At 48.0% G+C, this 25316-nt stretch overlaps 1 protein-coding gene across 2 annotated transcripts; it reads right to left on the bottom strand.

Annotated features, from left to right (window-relative positions):
- Nucleotides 1–445: 445 nt before the first annotated feature.
- On the bottom strand, nucleotides 446–19764 carry LOC122391137 (nascent polypeptide-associated complex subunit alpha, muscle-specific form-like). Of its 2 annotated transcripts, XM_043384808.1 has the most exons (6): nucleotides 19598–19764; nucleotides 18212–18373; nucleotides 7053–7179; nucleotides 4276–5042; nucleotides 3627–3739; nucleotides 446–3128 (listed from the first exon to the last, which is right to left on the bottom strand). In XM_043384808.1, the coding sequence occupies exons 1-6, from the start codon at nucleotides 19674–19676 to the stop codon at nucleotides 1239–1241; spliced, it is 3138 nt and encodes a 1045-aa protein (XP_043240743.1). In that variant the 5' UTR covers nucleotides 19677–19764; the 3' UTR covers nucleotides 446–1238. The 2 variants fall into 2 exon arrangements, with proteins under 2 accessions (XP_043240743.1, XP_043240744.1); XM_043384809.1 differs by lacking the exons at nucleotides 18212–18373; nucleotides 19598–19764 and adding an exon at nucleotides 10069–10152.
- Between the last annotated feature and the right edge of the window lie 5552 nt (nucleotides 19765–25316).

Here is a 25316-nt window from a genome sequence, read left to right as displayed (position 1 = left end):
AGCAACCGCGCTCAGAGCAAAAGGCCGGGCCGGGCTACTAAAATGCCGGGGCCTTGCGAGCGCAATTGCACACCGGAGAAACGGATTTTATTTTACTGCGGGCAAAATGACGGCAAGGTTCAAGAACCCTACAGGTTTACATGACCTAGGGGAAAAACCGAGATCCCCAAACTTGCACTACTTTCCTCTTTCGAACCGTGCAGATGTTTATGCGTGATGTCATAGGTCAGTGACCTGAGCTGAACTGTAAAAATGTGGTAGATGCGGTAGATGCTAAATAATCCTGCTTTAACCGAAGGCTGGTAATGCCAATTTTAGTATTCATTCTGCTACACGTCCCGAGACATCGCGAAAAGTCGTTACACCAGCCAGCCTCAGGCGGTGAGGGTCGCAAAATTCCGCGTCTTTCCTCGTGGGCTATGGTAGGCAGTAATTAAATGAGCAACACGTTTTCATAGTCGTATTCACTTTATGCAACATCTATCACGAAATATGGCACTAGTGCCTCGGAAAATTTTCCCATCTAAGCGCGACACCTGTTATAGGGCACAAGCATCACATGCCCGTCGTACAGTTATACATGTTCTTATACCAAACATACACTTAAATGAATGACAAATGCCGCCCAAGGTCTGCTCCTATTTCAACTGCTCCTGAGCGAGAACACGGCCAACAGAGCAATTAGGAGAGTGCATTTCGCCAGCTGACGCCTTAATCTGGAGGGAACCGCTCGACACACCTTGAGCGAACTGAGCGCATGGAACGATGAGAGCACTCCCAGGGCGGCCGGTGCGGCCATCTCCCACACACGGTGCAGATACAGCCAGACACCCACAGCGGGCACCTAGCCGAGGTGATCACTCGGCTAGGGAGACACAGCTGACGACAAAACCGGCCGCTCCCCGGGTGAGCACCAGCCACAAACACTCGGTGCAGATGGATGCAAGGCGCGGCGCTGTCACATCCTCACACACCGCGCGACGCACCATCAAAACGTGATAACACAGCCGTCACTCACACCGGCACCACGGACACAGCGCTCGGTCAGACACGGCCGCCGGCCCCGGGCGCACAGCGGACACAAAACCTGCGCACAGAACCTAAACCTGTGCACTCGACAGCCAGAAGCGCCGACCGCCGCCGCCACGCGCGGCTAGCGTTCCGCGCTGAGATCTGCAGCGCCGTGCTCGCAGCTGTACCCTGTACGTCAGCGCCACCCCAGCCGCCCGGCCGTCCGACTAGGGTGCTGGATCACTGGGAATGCTGTCAGCGGGCCCCGCCTCAGAGTCCGCTACGGCCGCCGGCGGACTGGCCGCGGCCGGGTCAGCGGTCTGCTCGGAGTCGCCGGTCGCGGGCTCATCCGACGGCCGGCACGGACTCGCCGGCTCGTCCGCCGCTGCGCCGCCACCGGCCGGGCCATTCTGGCTCGGAGCCGAATCCGTATCACCAGAACCCTGTTCGGCAGCGGACGCCAAGTTCCCGCCGTCGGGCTCCGCTATTTGGTCATCGCTCGACGACTTGTCTCCAGCCGTCGCTGTCTCCCCCGCGTCCGTATCTGCCGTGCTGTCGCCCTGTTTCGGCGGCGGCGCGGCCTGCTCCGGCTCGTGCGCCACGCCATTGGCCGTCTCCTGGTTCTCCAGCTGGGAGAGACGCGCCGACAGCCGGCGCGAATGGCGCCGCCCCTCGGCGCCCTCCACCGGCCGCTCCAGCCGCTGCCGTTTGGGGGCCGGCGCGCTGCTCGGTGCGCTGGAGGTGCTCGGTGTGCTCGACTGAGAATCAGCGGCCGGTCGCTTGGCCTTGTTCCCACCGCGCTTCCTCCTGCCCGACTCGACGCTACCCGGCGGGAGACCGTCTTTCCGCGGCCGGCCCCTCGGCCTGCCGCGCCTTGCCGGAGTCTTGACCGCTGCCTCCTCCTCCTTCTCCTCTTCAGGTTTCTCTTCCTTCTCTTCAGTCTCCGCAGGAGACTCGGGAGCGGCCTCTGACGCAGGCGTCGGCTCCGTCGCTGATGTAGACGATGACGGTGTAGAGGGTGCCTCTGCGACGTCCTTCAACGCTCTGGCACTGTACGTCCTCTTCGGCGGCCCAGACAGCGTATTCAGCTTGGCTCGCCCGGCGGCCAGCGGACCAGAGGTCACGCCGCGCGTTGCCGCTGTCACCATGGCCAACGCCTTCTCCAGCGGCGGGTAGCGGCGCCGGTTCATGGGCGTACCCACCACGAGGCGGACGATGGGCCCGGCGCCGGGCCGCCGCCGCGGCGGCCGGCCCTTGACAGGCGCGATCGGTATCAGCTTGCCGTTCAGCGAGTCGCCCGATTTGATGTAGGTGTAGTTGCCTGGTCTGAGGCGCTGCGACTTGTGGAACCAGGCCACTATCCGGCTCAGGTACTCAGAGCCCGGCGCGCTGGCCGCGCGACCTGACGTCTCCTGCACCTGCGCCTGCGCCTGGTTCGCGGGCTGGGCGTCGATGTTCGGAGGGGTGACGGGCCGCGGTCCGGGAGCGGCCTCTGCCGGAGGTGGCGTGGGCACGCTCTCACGTGGCGTCGAGGAGGGCAGTTTGATTTTGAAGCTGGTGATGGCCGACAGCGGCGTCAGCTGCACATTCGGCGAGGACCGAGAGGGCGCCGCGGCGCCGGACTGGCCTCCAGCCACCGGCTGTTTGGGCGGTGCCGGCGCGATGTTCGGCAGAGATCTGGGCGGTGCCGAGGGTGGAGCAGCCGGCCGGGTGCCGCTGCCACCCGGACCATGACCCTTCTTGTTGACAGCGGGCGGGGGCGCCGGCGGCGCGGGCGCGCCGGGCGGGCGTACCTCCAGGGAGAGGACCCCGTTGGCCACGGCCTGCTGGATGGCGGACGAGTGGCTGGTCAGAGTCTTCATGATGCGCTGGTGGGTTTTCTGAGCGCCCGGCGGCAGGTTGGCCGGTGGCGGCAGCCGCTCGCCGCTCGCCGGGCGGACCGCGCCGGACGGCGCCTCGGGCCGCGGACAGGAGTTGGAGTAGGTGCGCGTGGGGCGCGCCACAGCCGTCTGTCGACCGCCGCTGCCTCCCGAGGATGTCCCGAGACCGGGCGGCGGCTGCTGCATTGGCCACCGGGCCGGCGGCGCCGCCTGCGACAGCGGCGGCATGCTGCGAGTCTGAAACAGAGACAGGTCTGGTCAGACCGACAGCAGTCCTGTCATCCAGCGGCACCACACGCCGGCTGACTGTAGCGACTGAACGTGACTCGCTAATTCAAGCCTTAGTTACTGTGAAGAGACTCACTGCCCTTTTGAGTTTTGAGCGCGCCTACGGTACGCAGAGCCAAGTTTAAAACTTGCACAAACTACAAACCGTAAAAGCGGCCTTCGAAGGATGGTGCAATAGCTCGCGGTGAACAAAGATCAGTTATCGATGCCGTGAGGCATAACCATTTATCAGGCGAGCGGAAACCCATGGAAACAAAAATAGTCCTAACTTTAACCATCGCACAAAACTTAATTTAGAAACGTTTAAGTAGCTCTGTAAGTGAAAAAATAAGCGTTGCAAAAGAATCTCGACACTATGCAGCTCAGCTGATAATGATTGCATGTGACCACTGTGAAGAGTCTGTCCGTGTGTGGCGCGTGGCGACGCAGGTTGTTTACGGGTCTCACCTTCTGAGAGGCCAGTTTCTCCATGGCGTTGGCGTCCTCGTAGCCCAGGTCCCTCCACGGGTCCACCTCGATATCGACTGGCTCTCGCATCAGGTGGTCGCTGGCGTCGGCGTCTGCGGGCCGGGCGACACGGTCAGCTAGCGCGCGGTGCACGGAGGGACACTGGCTAGGGCCCGTGGGTTAGGCTAGGCTTTGGGGCTAGCGGTTTAGGCTTAGGGCAGTGGGAGGACGTAGGAACTCATTTAAATGTAGACAAAGAGTCATTGAAATTGACGGGGACAGTCAGAGAAATGAAGAGTGAAGCACTCGCGCACGTGCACGTAACAGGAATCTTTCTGAACGAATCTGCAGCAGAAGGACATACGTGACAAAGAGACACAGTCCACCAGAAAGCGCCCTTCTAACCCAGAATTGTGGACCCAAAAACAAAACTGTAGGAGGACCAGGCGCGAGAGATAATTCCCATGACATTCTGCTACGCTGTGGACCAACATTTGCCTTACAGAATTAGTTATACAACCGAACAAGACACAAATGACAGAACATGATGCTTTTGACTGAGAATCTTATCCACTGCACTCAAATGCATTGGGAAAGTTACCGCTTTCACAGAAGCGGTTCGTTCCTGGCAGCACTGGCGCCCACTCACCGTCAGGCGGCTCCTCTTTGACCTCGGTCAGCTCCACTTCCACAGCCGACAGCAGCTGACACACGCCGGCCCCGTCATCGCTCTCATGAGACGCGGAGCGCTCCAGAGCGCGGCCCGGCTCGGCCGGCGCGCCGCCGGGGTGGGAGGGTGGCCCGAGCGCGCCGGGGTGGCCGGCCGGACTGACAGCCGGGCCCGGGTGGCCGGCTGGGCTGAGTGTGCCGGGGAGACCTGCCGGGCTGAACGGCCCGGGGTGGCCGGCCGGACCGAGCGCGCCAGGGTGGCCGGGCGGCACCATAACGCCGGGGTGGCCGCCGGGCGCCGCCGCCGGCCAGCACACCGGTCCCGGCGGCCCGTGCGGTGCCCACACGCCTGGCGGGCCCCGTACCATCATCGGTCCGGGCACGCCCATATTCGCAGGCGGTGGCGGCTGAGGCTGCTGCTGCTGTTGCGGCGGCGGCTGCGGCTGAGGCTGTGGCGGCGCGGGTCGCCGCGGCGCTCCGCCCGGCGCCGCTCCACCGCCCGGCGGCGGCAGCGGTGTGATGCACACGATGGCGCGCTCCTCGCCGAAGCCGCGCAGCCGAGCCGTGCGCCAGTAGTGGTCGCTCAGCTGGCGACAGACGCTCTTTAGTTCGGCCTCCAGAGCGTCGGCCAGGTTGATGAGGCCGGCGCACTTGACACACAGGCAGCACGTCTCTGAGCGGAACACCACGATGTCCTTGACGATGGCCTCCAGCTTGTGGCGCAGCAGAGTGCTGGTGGCCGGCGTCCTGCGGAAAGTGCACAGCATAGGTCACGGCAGGTCATGGCACCCGCTCACCACTCCTATTATAAAATTAAATATACGACAAACCAGCCCCCGATGAAACATGGTGGCGACAGATAAAACGATATTCCGTTTTGTGCAAGCAGTTTGAACTCTTTGACAATTTGGCAACATCAACTTGACGCTGCATTCAGAAAATGAACTATGAGCGCCAGGCAAAAATGAGCAAGCAGCAGTTGAGGAATTCGGGGAGCGTAAAACACAGGCTGCAGCTGTGTACCTATAATGCATTATTCATCGCACTTTTTTAAGTTATATATGTGGGAAATGTCAGGGTCTGTTACATAATGAGCAATGTCCGATTGTGAAAGCGTCAATTGCATCATTATTAGTCACATTACTTAGGAAACAACAGCTGGGTATATGATTTGCGGCAAAGCACGGATCTGAGGGAGCAAATAAAAATTTAATAAGGTACTGACAATGCAATTTGAGATTGCTTGGATACAAACTGTATAAGAAACCCTGACCTGCGCCGGATCTAACTTTTCCTTTTTAAGATCGCGGTACATAACTCTTCAATATTCATGCGTATTCCAGCATTGCCTGCACGGCTTTGTGATATACATCTTTCAGGGGTGTAGTGCATAAATTTGCGACTCAACTGCGTTGCTGATTTATGAACAAATGCGGGTGGCAACCAGTATAAGGCCAAATCTAGGGTGTCGTTGGCCCACGCATGTGCACCGATCGATGAGCTGAGCCACAGGTCTTCCTTAAACAAACGTTAGGCACAGCCACAGCACATATTTTCGGCTGCGGAAAATGTAGACAAATACATGGTAGAAGAGCATGGTTAGAAAACGAAATTTCACCCCTGGCCTTCCCTCCCCTCTCCTAAATGATGGATGGTTTTCCCCCACTGACTATATGTACCATTGATTGCCTATTCATCAAACACCATAAACTTCTCGGGATTTCGGATAAGAGTTGCATCATGAAGGTTGCTCATCCGATGTCAGTCACATTTCTTGTGACCCGCAGAGTGTGACAAAATTGGGGAACAACTGTAGCGCAATGAAAAAGGACACCTTTCGCGAACGATTCACCTTTTGCGTCGCTTATCATTCGATCTACTCGGCCTCAAGCCTGAGCGTTGAGTAACGCAAACATTCCCGGCCTTTGCGAATCGACACCCTTCACCGGTCACGGCAACTTAGCCAGCAGCTGTTCCCTTGTTTCTAATTCACAAAAATACTAGTATCGAGATCATGGTGTGTACAAAATTTGAGCCACTGACCCACCAAACCAGTGCAACCGGATACACAACAAAATGTTCATGTTACAGGACTGAGAATCGTGTTAGGTATTCGTTAGAGCTAACTTTCCTTTTCATCATTTTCGGTTAGAAAGGGGATCAGTGAGAAAAATGAACACACGAAATAGTAATAACGAGTACACACACACACAAAAGGACATGTACTTCAAGGACACACTCAATAAAAACAATTCCACACGCTCTTAGATAAACGTCAAAAAAAAAAAACTTCAAGGACAGGCGTGGTACATCTTGAAAATGATCACAAGAAAAATGATGTGATTTACTAGGCGAGTTCCTGTCGCCGCGCTTACATAAACCTATGGGGGCTACGTCACAAAACCACAAAAAAATCTTCCCTTATTCGTTTTGCCTGATAGAATGCCATGGCAGCGGCCTCCTCTCGTACGCGAATGGAACATCGTCGCCAACAATTCTTTTGTTAGTTTATTGGGGCTTTTGGGCACGCCGACAACCAAGGTCACTTTGCGCCCAGCTTACAATTTTTTAAGTGATTCTATTCCTTGAAATGCTTATTGTTCAAGCTTAGGAAATGAAAGGCTTGACTAGGTTACATTATCAGGTGGTAAGACAATGTAAAGTTCGATTGTTTGTATTTGTTTACTTTGGTTAATTGAGTTATTTCGTTTAAAAATGTCCGACGAAGACGTGTCACAAGGATCCCGTGCCCCTCACCTGCTGAAGAGCACATTGGGCCGGTGGTAGAAGGTGGGAATCTGGTTCAGCGGCCCCAAGTCCTTGTTGCACACCAGACACAGCGCCAGACTCTTGGGCAGCTCCATGGCGGCATCCGCCCGCTCAGCTGCCGGAGGAGAGCGCCGGTGGCGTTACGATAGACCGCCCGCCGCCACACTCACAGACACAGAGCACAGACAGAGGCACAGACAGCCGCCGGGACACGGTCCGCCACCGCCTGCAGCGGCCGGGCCGGCGGCGGCAGCGACCCACTGCGAGCGGCGCCGTACCGGCCACCGCAACTCCAAGGCCACACACCGACCCGTCCGACCGGTGGAGGGAGAGGGGGGGGGGCTGCGCTGTGCCGCGCGGGAGGGGGTCGAGGAAGGACGGAGCCAATTTCCAAAGTGCAGAACTTCTGATAATCTTTTGAGGAATTCTACTGGTGAGCAAGGGTCAACAAGTACGTGCGAATGAAATGATGAAATCCATTTAAGATTTAGTAGGTCAACGATGTTTGAAGCGGCAATCGACATAGCATACCACAATTGACATTGAGCATCGCAGCCAGTCCCAAAAGCACCAAAACGGTGCAAAGTACAAAAAAGGAATTGCTAATTTCGCCTTCTTGCCCAAAGAAACCGATCATGCCGGCTATAACACTCATGTTCATTGATCTCTGTGAACTCCACGCCGGTCTCTGGAGGCCAGACATCGGCCCCTGGGGTTCCACATCGGAGCACCCGCCTGATAATGCCAGCCTGTAAGCCTTCCGTCGGATTAAGGACGTCTTGCCCGCCTAAGGACCTCTCACCTCGCAGTTCGCACTGAGGGCTGTTCACGGACCCTGTGTGCGGTCGGACCGCACACAGCCTCGGAGCTCCGCCCACTTCGTCCCTACGTCAGCCTTCCGTCACCGCACACAGCGATCGCTGTGGCCGGTCGGGACTGGCCACAGCGGACCGTCCACCGCACGCAGCCGTGACGTCAGAGCCGCCTACCCATCCCCTACCCCCACGCCTGCTGGACGCACCGCTCACACCGCACGCAGCAGTGTGCGGTGCCCGTGAACACCCCTCTGGTCTGAATACCCCACACCGGCTTTAGGGATGATCCTATTGAGGGCCCCAGAACCTACTACCTACTGGAAACTACTGTTTCCAAATAAAGTCACTAGGAACAGCGGAGATCCCAAAAAGTAAACAAAGGTCAAAGTCTAATATCTTGAAAACCGATCAATATTTTTCGGTGAAATTTGGTAGATATTCGTTTTTGCTCTTTCTGAACCGAGCGATATCACTTCCACGCCAATTCATTAACTTTTTTGAAGGTGGGAAGGTCCCTTTAAGTCCTTTAAGTCCAAGATATCTTAGTTTTTCATTGCAACTTCAAAAATTTATCATAGGATGATAACACGATGGATTTATCCATTATGACAACATGAATGAAAAGATGTGCAGATTGGGCTTTCAACACACCTGACTCTGAGTTCCTTTGCTTACCAATAGGCAATAGCAGAGCTTTAACACACAATCAAGGTTGATCAGATAAAAGCATCCAACAGAAAAATATAGTTTGAGGAAAACACCTTCTAAATACCCTACCTACTTACAATAAACTACCAAACTGAAGTAAACTGATGAGTGAGATGCTGTTGTTTTTCATAAAGGGACCCTCCCACCTTACATAAAGTTAATGAATTGACATAAAAGTAATGTAGCTACTGTAGTTCTGAAAGGGCAACAATTAATGCCCTCCAAATTTCACCAAAAAATATTCACTGGTTTTTAAGATGTTAACTTTTTGGGACTGCTGTTTCTATGCCATCAACTGGTAGCAATAATTTGGAATCTTAAAGGTGACAGATGTTGTGAACAATTGGCAGTATATACCACCAAGAGCAACAACTGTCTTCAACCAAGGTTTTAGCACAAGATTTAAAAATTACTATATCTGCTCTGATGTCACAAGGTCTAAGAGGGCATTCAAATGCATTAGCTCCTTAGAATCTGAAAACTGCAGACTGAAATTAAAAATTTGATAATTAAGGCCTTTCTCAATGTTGTGAGTGCTCAAACTGGTGATTGCAGGCCAGGAACCCCAATTTGGCTGTCTCAACTCAACACTAATGCTAAGGTGGGATGGTCACTTTTAAATTCATATTGGATGCTATTGTAACTTGTAAGGAAGAATGCAATAAAACAAATCAAAAAAAAAAAAATCCTCATTCATACTATTTATATGCCTGAGTTTCAGCAGTTGCTCCAACAAGTAAAAAACAGTAACTATGGGCCTGTTCCAGCACCTCCAGAAAACTCCAGAATTCTCCAGGGAGCATTCCAGCACTCAGAAAGCTCCAGAAAGCTCTTGTCAGCTCCAGAAACCTCCAGTAGCCTCCAGGAGAGTTGGGAGGTCTCTCTGGAGGATCTGGTCCACAATTATGGTGCACATGTGACAATCACAAACATACGTACACAAAGGACTTTTGACTGCTTATTTTACACCTGGATATAAAGAAAATTACATTGCTATAATTTTGTTAATCTTTCTTACTAAAATTGCAAACAAATTTTTGTGTTTCAAGAGAATACCATTGTCATTCTTTTGGTATCTGTGATACCAATCTCCAGAAATGTCCAGATTGCATTCCAGCACCTCCAGTGAAACCTCTGGTAGAGCCTCCAGTCAAGAATTTCTACTGGAGCCTGGAGGCACTGTAACTGGGAACAGGCCCTAAATTAATAAAACAGAATGTCACAGATCCAGATGACACCCCATTCCACAGAAGCTGCATCCATTCTGAGAAAATAGCGTGGAGATTCACTGACATGAAAATACAGCTAATTAAAACAGTATTTGATAATTCAATAATAATATACCTAATTATACCGATAGCTCAGCAGCCAGCGCTAAATCAAAATGATCAGCGACCATGCCACCATGCATGGCGATTATTGATATTTGTCTCACAACCTTGACCTTTATCGTTTAGGTTGACGTATGTTTACACTCTCACCTCATTTTCTTAAAGACATGTTGAATAAAAATTGTCACACTTGTACCTTAATATCAACTCAGTGCGTATGATCTTGGACTTCTTCTTCTTCGTGGATAAGGGCGCTTGTATAATCTTGGACGCAGCACCTAACAAAATATTGGAACGCTATCAAGGCCGCTATAGGTATATGTCAATGTGCGGGGAAATGATATTTTGCCGACAATCGAGATTTTGCCACCGAATCCCGACAATTCAAGGCTCAGGGAAAGGTGAGCAAGCGGCTTTCATCCTACCGACCTTTGATTACGTCATCGGATCGCCGCATGAAAATCGATGCATCAATCGTTACAAAATCATATGGAACAAAGTACTATGGAATGTTACTATGGAACAGGGTATTTACTTTGTTCCATACCAAGCTTGTGGCCAACGTGCCTTGCTGAAAGTAGTGTGTGATTTATGTATATGCAGCACCGGGCCGGGGGGGGGGGGGGTGTTTGAACGCCCCCCCCCCTGCGGTTTTTCGCAGATATCTCAAAAACGCGCCGCCATTTTTGGCACACCTGTTCTTGCATCTTTTCCGCACATGTTGTGAAAATTTCAGACCCAGGTCGCCTTAGGTCAGGTCACCAGAGGCCTCTTGCACCAAAATCCTCTTGCACCAATGCTTGAATTATTTTGCATCGTATACCCAGTCCAAGTCTCAAATGTAACAATTTGCATGCAAAATTTTGCAAGCACATGTAGGATTATGTATTGGGCTATTGCAAACAAATTTACCACCGTTAGATTAGCTTATTCTGAAACCGGTTTTTCGATTTTACCTAGCTAGGTAGTTTGGTGCAAGAGGCCTCAGGTCACGCCAAGTGACCTCACCTCAGAAAAAATAAGAATGCTCGTCATAGCTACACCGATTGATTGATTGCCTTGAAACTTTCAGCGATTGATAAGAGCAACATTATCTACAAAATGTATATCTCGGAATTTTGATATCGGTGACCTAAGGTAAGGCCAATTTTGCGGCCTCTCCATTATAAGTCAATGGGAAAAAATTGAAAAGCGTCTGTTTTGCACGAACGCCATTCTAGACACTCTCAAACATCGAGATGTAGGTAAAATTGACACACTGAACCGGAAAATGGCAACTGTGACCCCTCGTTATGTCCCCGAGGTCATCTCAGGTCACGAACAGAATCTAACAGTTTTTCGCTAATAACTTCTGATAGAGGCGTGCTAGAGCGCTGAAACCGCCTTAGATGTGTTCGGCTCGACGTTGCAGATCGACTGATATGCAACATGACCTTTTCCGGTCAGGTCATGACCTTGACCTGAGGTCAAATTTTTAAGTTGACCTTTCAAGGTCAAACTATTGTTCATTCGACGCGTCTCGACGAGAGAAACACGATGCTGGCAAAAGTAATGTCATGGCTCTTTTGAATAAAAGTTATTGCCGAAAAAACGCTTTTCGTAAAAACGGCTATTTTTTGGAGTTTTGCCCTCTGGAGGCTAAACCGTTGACCTGAGGTCAAATCTGAGGACATTACTCAGAAAGGTCTGTAAAAGGGCTATCGAATGCGCTTTTCCCCGGCGCTGTAGCTCTATCGGTTCCCGAGATAGCCGTTGGCAGTTTCCAAAATGTTGAAATAGTCAACATTTTACCTTTGGTGACCTCTGGTGACCTGACCTTTGACCTGACCCAAAAAAGGACCGAAGTGTTTTCGTCCTTATTTTGGACGTTCTTTCGATTGCCGCTTACCGCGTGTCGCTACGTGGCCCAGGAGCCGAGTTAGAAGGGGGGGGGGGGTGTGTTCAGTCAGACACTCTCCCCCGGCCCGGCGCGGAATCTCAGAGCACCGGCCCGGCGCGGGTTAAGCACGTAGCCAGGATTTTGCTCAGGAACTCAGTGCGTACAAACATAGAGATCTTATATACATTGTATATAAGATCTCTATGCGTACAAGCGGCCACAGATCGCGGCCTTATGTCGTACTCCCTCCATAAGAGGAAAACTTCTCGGATTTGGCCCACTATATTTAGGGGTGTGGTGCAGTTTCTTTTATTTATTTTATTTGTTTATTTTTCGCCTTCAGAGGACATGGCCCCCGTGCCCCCCCCCCCCTTGGCTACTTCCCTGGCAGCTCTTACTATGGGACGGAACGGAGGAGCAAAATGCCGAAGGAACTCGGACCGCAAGCTTGATACGAAATAGAGTTGCAAAATTTCCCTACCGCACTACCGGCATGCCGGTAATTTTTCACTACCGCAGGTTTTTTCGTGGTATCTGACATGTCCTGCCGGTAGCATGCCGATTGCCGGTATTTTTGATTTTGCACAAAAAATTATCAGCATATGATTCAAACTTCGGACACTAAGAGGCTGATGAATAATAATAACAATATATGTATGAATACAATATTCATCAGCATAACAATATATGCTGATGAATAGTAATAACAGCCATCTTAGCCACTGCAAAATACATTTTGTGGTAGAAGTTCCATTGCTAAGGGTAGGGGTAACACATGAACCTCAGCATTTCACAGGTTTGGCTCTAATTAGAATTGTCAAGAATCTACTGTGGTCTACGAGTTTAAGAATGCAGGTTTTTTGGTATGCCGGTAATTTGGCGTTTTTTTTTTTTTGCTTAGGCGTGGTAGCATGCCGGTATCCCAGAAAATTTTTGTGGGGCGGGGCGGTGCCGGTAGCAGCCCATTGGGAAAACTTTGCAACTCTAAAGGCCGGGCTCCACTACGCGTTTTTTCCGTGCGTTTTATCCGAGACATCGGTTTTTGCGTGAAATCGTTCCCGAAAAAAAGTTCGCATCATTGCTCAACATTCGGCAAGCTACACTGGGAACGATGTCACGCAAAACACGACAACTTGCAAATTCCGTACCGATTTTAAGGAAATCTCGGTAAAACGCATGACGATGTCACGCAAACTCGGAAATCTCGTACCTATAAAAAGTTCAATTATTTGAACTTTTCATCGTTTTTTGCGTGATCTCGGCCGGGAGACATGACTTGCGCGCTGCGGCAAGCAGTGTGAATGTAATTTTGTGTTTGTTTTTGACGTTGTTAAATATGTTTCCAATTCTTGTGTTGAAGCTAGGAAATTGTTGTAGAAGTTTTTTTTTAGTGTAAAGAGGATGAGTGAAGGTAAGACATGATAAACATAGCAACCCTACATATTTCATTTTGCGCTTAAAGCAGTGTCAAATAATGCAGGGGGAAAATGGTTTAATTCAAATAGAAATTAGCGCAGTGGTGATAGGTTGGTTTGAAATTAGGTAAATGAACTCGCTGCAACACTAGCGGACCTAGCTCGGAGGCTGGAGTTGAAGGGGGGCCAGTCGTAAAAAAGATTCATTTCTATACATGCATTGTCCAGATTGGAAAAGACACAAATGCCGATTGCCGAGTATGTCCTTCGTAGTGGCGGGATTGCGCCGAAAATTTTCAGTGCACGTCTGGCGTAATTTCGCATGCGGCGAATTCAGTGCATGGTGGTCGCTGAATTTCACTGCGAATGGCGGTCATCAATTTTTTTTCAGCACCATGGTCAATCTAGCAGCAGACTCGCCCTGCGAGCGGGTCTGAAGAGGGTCTGAATTCTGAACTTCCGGCTCGGGCCTTGTTTTACAGCATGACGATACCGTGTGCCATGACGCGTGTTGTGGTATTGGGTTTTCATTGGAACATCAACTAATTCAGACGCTCAAACAGGGGAGAGCGTCCGAGGCACCGGAACACTCCTCCTGGTTGATATAGCCTTGGTCGGTAGATGTGCACAGTGCACACGTGCTTTATGGAAAAGTGGATTATTTCGGCACAAATAGGCACCCAACTTTCAGGGTAAGTGATGCAGAAATTTCAGCTCAAAATTGCTTGTGTCGAGTTTCGGCGTATGAGGGTCTCACGGGCGTACAAAGCACCTTCTTTATAGGCGCAAAATAAACAAAGTGTTTGTCATTTGTGCCTTTCAAAAAATAAACAGGTACATCAAAGGGAATGTACACGCCGAGCACAGAGGCTCCGGCGTGAGAAAGCCCAGCCTTGTGCCGTGCTGCCATCCACTTGCTGAACATGAACTGGGTGCGGGTGAAGATTGATTGGTGGGACCATGCTGCTATGCAACAACCTCTGTATGTATGTATGTATGTATGTATGTATGTATGTATGTATGTATGTATGTATGTATGTATGTATGTATGTATGTATGTATGTATTGACGAATAAGAGCAATCCACAATCGGCGTGGCGATTACACTCCGAGTCCGAGCGTAATCTCGGACTTTCATGGTAATGTACAAAATTGAGCAGAATTTGATGCTGAAGTGTCTTTCACTCCATAGGCGCGGGAGCCGGGGGGCAGTGGGGGCAGCTTGCCCCCCCAACTCTGGGGCCGTGGGGGCGGTGCCCCCACAGCTTTGAGACGGAATACCACCCTTTTTTGCAAATGTTTTCTTTTTTGTTGAAAAAGCCGAGGGGTGAAAAATAAGTGGCCTAAAACCGGTGAGAAAACTAGATTTGGGGGTACTCTAGGTTGATCTCTATTATGGTGTGCCCCCCCAGTCGGAAAGTAGTTCCCGCGCCCCTGTTTCACTCCGAGTCCGAGCGTAATCTCTGCTAGTGGGCACCCGGGCTCAAAGCCACCCACAACCCTTCAGACAAATTTTTATAAAAGTTTGGCTTACTTTTTATTAAATGTACCTACTTGCAAAACACCTTCTTTATAGGCTCAAAATAAACAAAGTGTGATTTTCCGCGTAGTGGAGCCTGGGTTTAATGACAACAATGTCACGTGCTTCAGGATGACAAGCAAAAAACGATATCACGCAAAAACCGACAAATTGCAAAACCGATTTCACGCAAAAACCGATGTCTCGGATAAAACGCGCGTAAAAAAACGCGTAGTGGAGCCCGGCCTTAATACGAAACATAGTTTTCGGTAACTTCGGTAACACAATTATTTATAAAAAAAAACAAACAAAAAACAATAAAGCGAAAGATATAAAATGCGTCCGAATTAACAACAAAAACATAAGGTATTGGCAAGGCCCTAAAAACAGCATTGTATAGGTACGTGTAGTACACAGTACTGAGCGAAAAGCTGCAGACTTTTGTGTGTACTGAGTACACACAAAAGTCTGCAACTTTTCGCTTGTATAAAATAAGGGCCCTGTTTCACGGTACGCTGCTGCCCATTGACCTCTGTAGAGCCGCTACCCGACATGGTGGTTTAACCAACTCTTTCATCCTTTGGTGCCATTTTCTTACGAGATATCTGGCGGTTCTTATTTACCTACCCCCCCCCCCCGCACGCGCGGTGGGGGGGGGGGGGTGTCATCCCCCCGTATCTCCGAAACTACTGGACGGATCAGTAAAATTCAAAGGGCGTTCGATAGCCCTGTCAAATTTGTAAAGGAAAACCAAATTTCATTGAACTCAGGGTCACCGATGACGTCACAGGTCAGGTCAAAGATAAAATGTTTCACCGTTCACGGCCCACGGGTCTTCTAGGGAATGCGCTATAACACCGAGAAAAACGCATTTTGTCGAAAATCAGCGATAGGGCGTCAGTTGCCTAGTACATATGTTGCTAGTAGAGGTCACTGATAATACCAGGTCAGGTCACAGGTCAGGTCACCAAGGGTCAGCACATGAACCCAACTTTACTAAGGTTGTGCGATGCATGTTTTATGGTCAATCTTTCATTTCCAACTCAATGGTGTTAGTTATAAGACCATCAGGTACGTTTAAGGCCACTTTCTGGTGGAGGTCAAGTCAAGGTCAGGTCAAAAAGGTCAAATCTCAAAGTTGATAGTTTTGCATAAAATGGGTATTGATTCGATGCAGCTCGTCACGGGGAGTCTAATGACGGTCTTTGTTTTGCGCTACAAGGTCTAGAATGGCTAAAAATTGAGTTTGAAAATTTGACGTCATCAATTTTGAAGTTTTCTTTTGCTATAACTTGGCCAAAAAAGAGGCATCGATCTCAAATTTGGTATGTGGATAGAAGGCGGTAGGAACTATCATATATTCCCGTTTTTCGCAATTCAAAAAAACCTTCTTGGATTTTAACTCCGAGATGGCAGTTTTGCAGCCCTGTTAATTCCACACCTTTTATGTCTGAAACATTTTTCTGTATCTCTAAAGCTGTAGGCCTGACAGCTCTTCCCACGAAACCTTTTTTGAGTCGAAAATGGCAGAAATGAGGTCACTCCGACGTCATTAGCGGCCAACCTATCATAGCCTTTGGAAAAAAATTATTGGTCACAATGTGCAAAAGCTATTCACGGTAGGATACTGAAAGTTTGGTGACGATCGGCGCAGCGGTTCTGGATATACACATCGAAAAAACTTAAGGGGGGGGGGGGCAAAACATGCCCCCCACATCGCCTGGAAGGTTAAACTGACTGAGACCCCCGACGGTCACCCGGGTGTGGCCGCCATCGGAACGATTCGTCGAACGAGCAGCTGCTCCACGGTCCACCCCTTCGCCATATCCGTTCAATTCTGAGTCGAGTAGAGTAGGAACATCACGAGGTCTATTGTACCCTTTAAACAAGCACTGATCGATGATGAGCTTGGCGCCTTCGTAACATGTTACGACGCTGTAAGTCGCAAGGGGTGGTTGACACCTATTATGGATAGCCGACAGAACACCTACTAATTGACCTGGGCCTGGCCTGAACTGACCCGACCTGGGCTAAATGTATGAAGACAATCAAGATATCATTCGCCATCAAAACTAACACTAACTTCGTGATCAGCGCCCGAAACAAATAACATTGTATACTTTGCAAAGTTCTAGCAGGTCCCGATTTTCCAGACTTTTGGGTCATTGACCTGGCCTGGAAGGTCAACCAATCACCTAGGACTTAAAAACTGGGTATCATCGGCTTCCTCTAGTCACGGGCAGCACGCTCCTTTTTCCGCGAAGCTCTAGCTCGACCAGGGACCGAACGGCAGGGGGTCCACCCCTCCCCCCCCCACACACACACCTACAAGTTAGACGCTGGAAAACGCCGCACACAGGCGAGGACTTAGATCTGTTTTGAATCTGGTCTAGGAATGCGTGATGAAAACCTGTTCAGTATTTGAAGCGGTAGAGTATTGTATTGAGGGTAGAGTATTGCCATAACGCAACCGAAGTGTGACGTCATGACTAGTGGCTGGGGCATAATCAGCTGACGGCCCTGTGTTAAAGCAATGGGATGAAATTTTATCAGCATTTTTAGAACAAACTGGACCTAGTTAGATAGTTTGGGGGCCAGTTTCTAGGTAAACTGAGTATATTCTATTTTTCTACGCCCAAAAAATGCTATGTTTCAAAGCGGAAAGGACCGAATTTCGCGAAATTGTTACGGGCGGCGAACTTGACGCACCAAATACATGACCTTGAGATGCGAACTGTGACCGCGTCGGGAGTATTTTGATGCGTAAGGTTTGACATATTTGAGTTTGAGCTGGATAAATATTTTTTATTTGTAAAAAGCAAAGGAGAAAATTCACCATATAAGTTATTTTGAAAATCTTTTTTATTTTAAATCCATTATTTAATTTAAACCTCTTGATCTAAAATGTTTTGTATTTCTGCGTCAACTTCGCCGCCAATTAGGTTTTCACGAAATTTTGTGCTTTGCGTTGTTAGATTTTGCAATATTTTTTCATAGAAAAATAGATCATACATCGTTGTCCTAAATTCAGCTACTAAAACTATCTAACTAGGTCCAGTTTTCTTGGGAAAGATCGGCAAAATATTGCCCCATTGCTTTAGCACGGGGCCGTCAGCTGATTATGCCCCAGCCACTTATCGTGACGTCACGACTTCGGTTGCGTATTGGACTCGCAGTGATGAGAGCCAGAGTTCTAGTCGCTACGGCGCTCGATATACATACAAGATTCCTGACGGGGATGGTCTGCAGCCAGTGGGAGTAGCCGCAGCTAGTTGAAATCCACAGGCCGAGTCCGGCTTTAGCTGGTGCATTATTCGGAATCCTTATTTTCCCGTTACCCGCCATTACCCGATCGGGCGGTAACGGTATAACGGGTCGGGTGCTCAAGCAACAAGCTCTGCTTAGCGTAGGCTCATGATGTCAATCCATCCAGCCATTCAATTATTCGAACTGAATTTAATAAAAAAAAGCACAGATTACCGTTCCCAGTCGTCAGAGTGCTGTGGCGTAGCTGTTCGCCGGGTCTGCAGCCTACTGAAGCCATTTCCGGTACAAACCGCTCGTCTTCAGACTTGGCATGGCTGAGCTCATCCCGATTTGTTGCAGCGAATCCAAGGGAGCCATGAGACTCAACAGTATGGGCTGAAAAGAACGTAATCTTTTACCGACATTTTCCTGGCCTTTCATCCAAAAATTTGCCACCAAATGTCACACGCTTTCATTCAATAGGTGCAATATGGAAAACCAGCAAGCTGAACATGGATGACGAAACATGGTGTTCACTGTTCAGTAACACCACATTACATTGTGCTGTGGTTACATACACCATTATCCATAGCTATAAATGTTGTTTTAACAGCTGGGGCATGTTATAAGTTTATAACTAATAATAAAATGATGTTCTGACACAATGAGAGCTTTCAGCCCTCAGGAGAGCTTTTGCACTCAAGACATCAGCCAAGGCAACATGTAAAAAAGCAATATAAAACATCAAGATGCTGTTTGGTGGTGTTCAATTTGGTCCTTGACTTGAATCAAATGACAACAAGCAGCAGGATTGATGCTTGTATGTAGATCTGCTGCTGGCAGTCGGGCATTTGCCCGGCCAGAATATGCTGCTCTGGCAGTAGATTAGCAAGTTACCAGCTGAATTGTCACTAGCTGTTTTGACATGGACCCAACTGAATGTTCTATCTATTAGTAAAGTAATCTTTGTTCTGTCTACCAGCATCAGACTCAGATGTGCATTGGCCTAACCATGCTGCTACCAGCAGGAGATTCATGACTATCCTGCTGACTGCTGCATGACTACAGCACGCCGTTTATTTAGTTATTAATTGTATCAGCTCGCCCTAAATCTGCTGCTGATAGACAGATGTTGAATCTGCTGTCCACCTTTTAGCACATCCAGGGCTTGCAGCTTTATTTTCTGCTGGTGCTTGGTTGACACCGGGGATGTCACTACTTTGCTTCGCCAATCGCCATAGGTCCAGTACTGATGTCATTGGTTTCTACCCCAGTGACATCAGTGCTGTCTACATCCGGGAACTTCTTGCATTTGTTTCTCGTTAGAGGTGGCCATATTACATTGTCCCGTGACAACACATTTGCGTCATCAGGATCGACACTGGCTGTAAACAAACCGCTCAGTGTCGCTACCTCCTATATATGGCCTTGGGTAGATAGATATTCAGTGAATCCACTGCCAGAGCAGCATATTTGGGAAAATTGAATGGATTGCTAGCAACAGATTTTCAAATTTTTATCTGCTGCTGAATTGACAAACATATCTATTATTACACATTTAAACATAACCTCTTGGACCTTGCCCATTGGCAAAATGTATCACATGCCACTGCAACCTACCTCTCCCAGTTCTGAGTGCACACTTGCGCCGATACTCTAACTGTCTTTTCAGACGTCGCCTTCGGTCCTTACTGGGCATAGTACAAATGACTGCAACATGTACGCATCAGTGAGAATGGTGGGGATACATCAGAAAGCTCTTTAAAAAATCAATGAAGCAGATTTAAGCTTTGCTGAATAGCAGGACAAAAGGACAATACTTAGACTTAGACTTATTTCGTCGACTCCATCTAGTAGATGCAGGATCATTTCTGATCGTCTTCCAATTATGTTAGCTGTCTGGATGATATAAATTTTCAGGACATCATAGTTGGGAGGACTCTTTAACAGTTACTCTTCTTGGTTATATTCTCAGTGAGTTCCTTGCGCACACGAGCTTGGTAGATATAATGGATGATCAAGCTTTGTGGCTTATCGGCGATGATGATAAGTTCTGCTGCTGGTAGCGTTCTGTTCAAGATAGTTTTGTATATTTTTTGAGCAGCTACTCTATCGTCTTTCAGTTTGTCACATTCAAAGAGCATGTGTTCCAGAGTTTCAATGGCATTACGACACAATGGACAGACAACAGTTTCTTTGTGCCTTCTAACCATGCTTGTGGCCACCAAAGAGTGGTCCGTTAGTAGGACAATTTTGGTTAGTGTCGCTTGTCTGGTAATTGCGCTGTACTTGCTTGCCGGCCAAAATGTTTTCGGCGCCTCGTACTTTTCGGTTTGTGGCAGTAGCGAAAGCCAAAACAAACTTGTCATATTCTCTGCTGTGTTCCTGATGATTTTTGTCATACTTTGATCCACTGATGCAGATGCTAACTTGTTCCATGCTGTCCGCGGTTGGTCTATTTTTTGATTAGCCAGAATAGAGAGGCTTGGTAAGTTCAGATGTTGGAGCAATGTGTCCCATTGGCGCACAAGACTCGTGGTTCGATCAGCATTGACTGCTCCATGGGTGATGATATATCTGGTTAGAGTGTGTTCCTCCGCAGCTCTCAGAAGGAAACCTATGAATTGGAGTGCGGTTCTCATTACGAGGCTTGTGCATGTCGGTGCACCCAACATCACATATGTCACCATTTTTTGCGTTTTGGTTGGTAAACCTTGGATGAGACGGTAAATGCGCATGAGCATCCCTTCCAAGTACATGATATCTGTTGGTGAAAGGGATGTAACTGCTAGGCTGTAAATTAGAACCGGTTCAGCATATATTCTCCACGTTGTATAGTGTGACATCGGATTGTCCATTTTGAGGTTGATTCCTTTCTTACTCTTAGCAAAAAATGTTCTTCTTGCTTTCTTCATGCATTCTTCTATCCTTCTCTTTGCTGGACTTCTGGTTGTCATAATGATTCCTAGGTGGGTGTATTCATCAGTTTGTTCTATTGATTCAGTGCCAAGCGTCCACTGTACCGGAGCTGTCCTGCCAAAGACCATTATTTTGGTTTTTGATACGTTATATCTATAACGCCACAAGCAACTATGGTTGTAAGCGATATCAAGCATTTCTTGGAGTTCGTTTGGGTCTGTGCTTATGAGTGCTTCATCATCGGCGTAAGCGATAACTGGTACTTGTTTACACCCTATCTTGGCTCCCTTATGTGATTCCAGCAGCATGCGTATCTTGTCTTCCATAAATAGGATCAGCATGCTCGATGATAAGACGCCTCCCTGTTTGAGCCCTTGCTCTATGCGACCATCGGTGGATACAGTTCCTCCAACTTTCACTTTGACATAAAACTCTCGATACAAGTTGCGCAAAATGACGATCAACCTTGGTGGTATGTTGGCGCATATGAGTTTGTAGATTACCCCGTTGTGCCAAATAGAGTTAAAACACTTGCGTACGTCGAGAAATGCAACATAGGTCGTTTTCCCAATGTCTCTGTTAGCTGATATGACTTCTTGGAGAACAAAGTTTGCTTGGAGTGTCCCTCTACTTTTTTGATACGCAAACTGTAGTTCTGAGTAGATACCAGCCTCGACCATCTTTGGGTGAAGTCGTTTCACGATCAGTATCTCAAAAACTTTACAGAGGGTGGTAAGGACAGATATGTCCCTATAGTTATCAGTCTTAGAAGGATCGGTTCCATGTCCTTTAAAGACCGGGGTAACTAATCCAAATTTGAAGTTATCTGGGATTTTGCCAGTATTAATGATTTCTTGCATAATACCTGCTATTGTTGCGTTTGCTATTCCTTTTGCTTCTTTCAAATGTTCTGTAGTTATTTCGTCGAATCCTGGAGCTTTTCTATTCTTTAGATGGTATATAGCTTCATCAATCTCGCTTTCGTCAATCGGGTCCAATTGGTCGAGACTATCAAAATCAGCTTCATATCTATTGCATATGTTTTCTACTGCTGCATCTACTGCCTCTCTCCACTTTTCATTGAAGGCACTGGATTTGATCGGTTTACCTGTGTGGACAAAATGAGTCAAAAAATTATGTGCAATCTCATCAGGTTCTAATATTTCTGTACCATCATCCACGATTCTTGGAATTGATGTGCTTGTTCTATGCTGTCGCATTGCCAAAAAGTATTTATTTGACAAGTTTTTTCATTCAAATTCCCTTTCTGTGTCTTCTGCTTGCTTCCTTGTCAATTGATGTGCTCTTTGTGCGTTTATATAGTGTCTTTTGTGTTCTCGAAATATTTGCTCAGCTTTCTTTTTCTCACACTCGGGAGCTGATTTCCACATTGCTTTAGCCTTGAGACATTTTTTCCTATGCTCTGTGAGTTCATGATTCCACCAGTTACTAGCTTTGTTTTTCTTGCGTTTTTTTCGGGAGCACTTGTGATGCTCTATTGAAGGCTTCATTTAATTCTGCAACACTGGTGATATCTTCTAAGAGATCATCCAGCTTTCTTTGATATTGTTCCGTAGTCCCTTCTCTTCTTGCCTTTTCCCAGTTTATCTTTGCATTTTTTGATGTACCTCGCCCATGAGCAGTTTTCAGTAGAATAGCTGAGATTACTAATTGAACCGGTTCATGGTCCGATCTATTCAATGCGCTTCTATCAGATATTTCATACCCTTTAACTAAGTATCCATGAGCAGAGTCAACAAGAAAATAGTCAAGTAACGATACTGGCGTCGTATCTTGGGTATAAAAAGAGCAAAGCTCATCCAGTTGCGTCTCCACCGGGATCATAAGGTTATGATCATCGATGAGGGCTGAGGTATACTTTTTGTTGTAGTGGGTGTCTTTTCGTAGGTCAACATTGAGGTCGCCTCCAATTATTACCATTCTATTTGTACTATGCTTGTCTATAATTGCACTGATCCTGTCTATTGTTTCTTGGTACTCTACGACTTTCTCTGTAGTTGTTCCGGTTGGCAAATATACAGCTACGATGAGAATTTCGGGGAGGAAGCCGTGAAGGACTGCAGCTACTATTCTTGTGCTGCCTGTATCGCCAGTAGATAATAGATTCAACTCTTCTTTCGCTAGGATGGCAACTCCACCGTGTCCTCTCACGCCGGTTTTATCTATCGATGCATAGTCATAGTACGCGTCGTAGCTTGTAGCGATCGTTGTGTACCCGTCTCTTCTCAGGTCGGATTCTTGGCTTGTTTTCAATGTCCATGTCTCATTCAGAAGAATGATGTCAGCATGGACTAGTAGTGAGTTCGTAAACTCATCATCGGGTTTGTAGCCCCGACAGTTGTACTGAATGAGGTGAAGTTTTTTGGGTGACCGCAGAGTTCTGACTCCACTCTGTATTTTGAATTCCAGATGACATTTGTTTGGTTTCTACGGATTCTTCCATTTGTGGGCCGGGTTGTGCTCATGCTCCATGTGCGTTTTTCTGTGATCATTGTTGCGGTATTTCTGTTTGCCACACTCCTGCTTCGAAAACTTGCATGTTCTCTGTTTGTTGCGTGACTCTGGATCCCTAAACGGGTTTGATACGCATTATGTTTTTCATGTCCTATTCCCGTTGCAGATGGGCCGTCATGTTTGAGATGCTGTTGTTGTCTGGAGTAGTGGGGTCGATGTGAGTACCAAGGTTTCTCGAATCTTGGTGTCTGTCCAGCCTGGAAATTACGACTGTGCCGGAACAGAGGAGCTTGATATGAATCTGTCCTGTTTGTTGGATTCATTGAGCTACTTTGTTGGATATGTGACAGTGAGTTGTTTTGCATATGATGCTTCTCCCGATTAGCTGTGTGCTGTTGGTCTTTGCTCTGGCCATACTTAAGAGCATGTCTGTAGTCCATGTTTTTCACGTTTGATTGGCTGAGGTGATGCTGCTCTGGTATGCTGCATCTAAAAGGATTAATGCCGTGTCTCAGTTGGGTTGATACGTAGCGGCTTTCGTTGCCAGTTGAGGGGCCCTCTTTCCGCTTAAGGTTTGCTTCAGGTGGTCTCAGTTTTCCAGTTGAAAGGTGGGATGCTCTCCGTTCATCGTCCTGGTTATGGCTTCGAAGCTTCTCTTGTCCGCTGTGTGGTTTCTCATTGGCGGTTTGTCCCTCCCATTTCTTCTGAGCGCATTCCACTTCTTGCTTACTTTTGTCACCCTCTTCACTCAAAGTTTTAGTTTCGTCTCGACTAGTGGTTTGCGGTTGGGCTGTGACCTTACAATCGTCATGCTTTTGGTTACTCAGCCAGAGTAAGTACTCGGCACATGGCTGACACAGCATGTGTCCAGGCGGGTGTCTAGTGGCTAGGTTGTTTTGGTTGCTTCCCGGAGATGTCTGGTTTTCTTCTTTTGTCATGAGAAGGGCGAGCTGTGTTCTGAGTTCTTGATTTTCAGCTTGAAGTTGGGCAACTTGCGCCACGAGTTCCGCCTTCCGCTTCACTGATTTCGACTTCTCCGTTTTTGTTTTGTTGATGTTGGGGCATCGGTCGTCATGTCCTGCTTGATGGCTGCCTGAAGTTTTTTGATCGTCATTGCAATCATCTTCTATTCTGACTATAAGGGACAATAGCAGGAGCAGGCATCACACTTGTTTTTTTTTTTTGCAAACTGAACCAAGGAGAGGCACTATAGGTTAGATTTATTGTTTAGTGTTGTTTATTGTCACAAAAATCCAATCATATCCACTGAGAAGGGCTATTCTATGATTTCCGTCATATAATGGAGAATCGGAGCAATAGCTCCAGTTCAAGTTCGCACCATTTAAAGAACAGCACATTAAAGGGACTGTCCCACCTTTGCATTAGTTCTGAGTTGAGATAGCCAAGTTGGCAGCCAGGTTCAGAAACCACTATATATCCTGGTCGCAATATCCTCAGTTTCGTGGTGTTCCCTTTTTTAATTTGAATTTTGATTTGAAATTTTGAAATTTGAATTTGAAGAAATTTGTTCCCTTCATTTGAAAAGTGGGCCTTCGCTAAGGCCCTATCTCTTAACTATTAACGGCCATTTGATGACATCATTTGCATTTTGAACGCCCTGTCACGCATGTGAAGTTTCACTTGATTTACGAATAAGCTAATCAGAGACACTTGTTATTGTATGAGCCGCGTCATATTTGAGAGCAAATACCTATATTTGCTGCCAAATTTCCCCCACACTGACATGAAGTAAATCCTTCATTACATCACAGATCCGATCTAAATGACGTCATGACAGTGTTGGAAAAGTTGCCGTTTTCTGGTATCAGATGCGCCAGGAATTTTGTACTCCACTGGAAAATGACAATTTTTGTACTCCAATGACTACGCGTCCCACACAAATAAAAGGGTGTGAAATTTGACAATGAACTGTCCATACTCCCTT

The sequence above is a fragment of the Amphibalanus amphitrite genome, unplaced genomic scaffold, assembly GCF_019059575.1.
Source record: "Amphibalanus amphitrite isolate SeventyFive unplaced genomic scaffold, NRLGWU_Aamphi_draft 000423F_arrow, whole genome shotgun sequence".
Taxonomy (NCBI): domain Eukaryota; kingdom Metazoa; phylum Arthropoda; class Thecostraca; order Balanomorpha; family Balanidae; genus Amphibalanus; species Amphibalanus amphitrite.
Note: the sequence above shows the minus strand (reverse complement) of the source record. Positions and strands in the feature narration are given on the sequence as shown.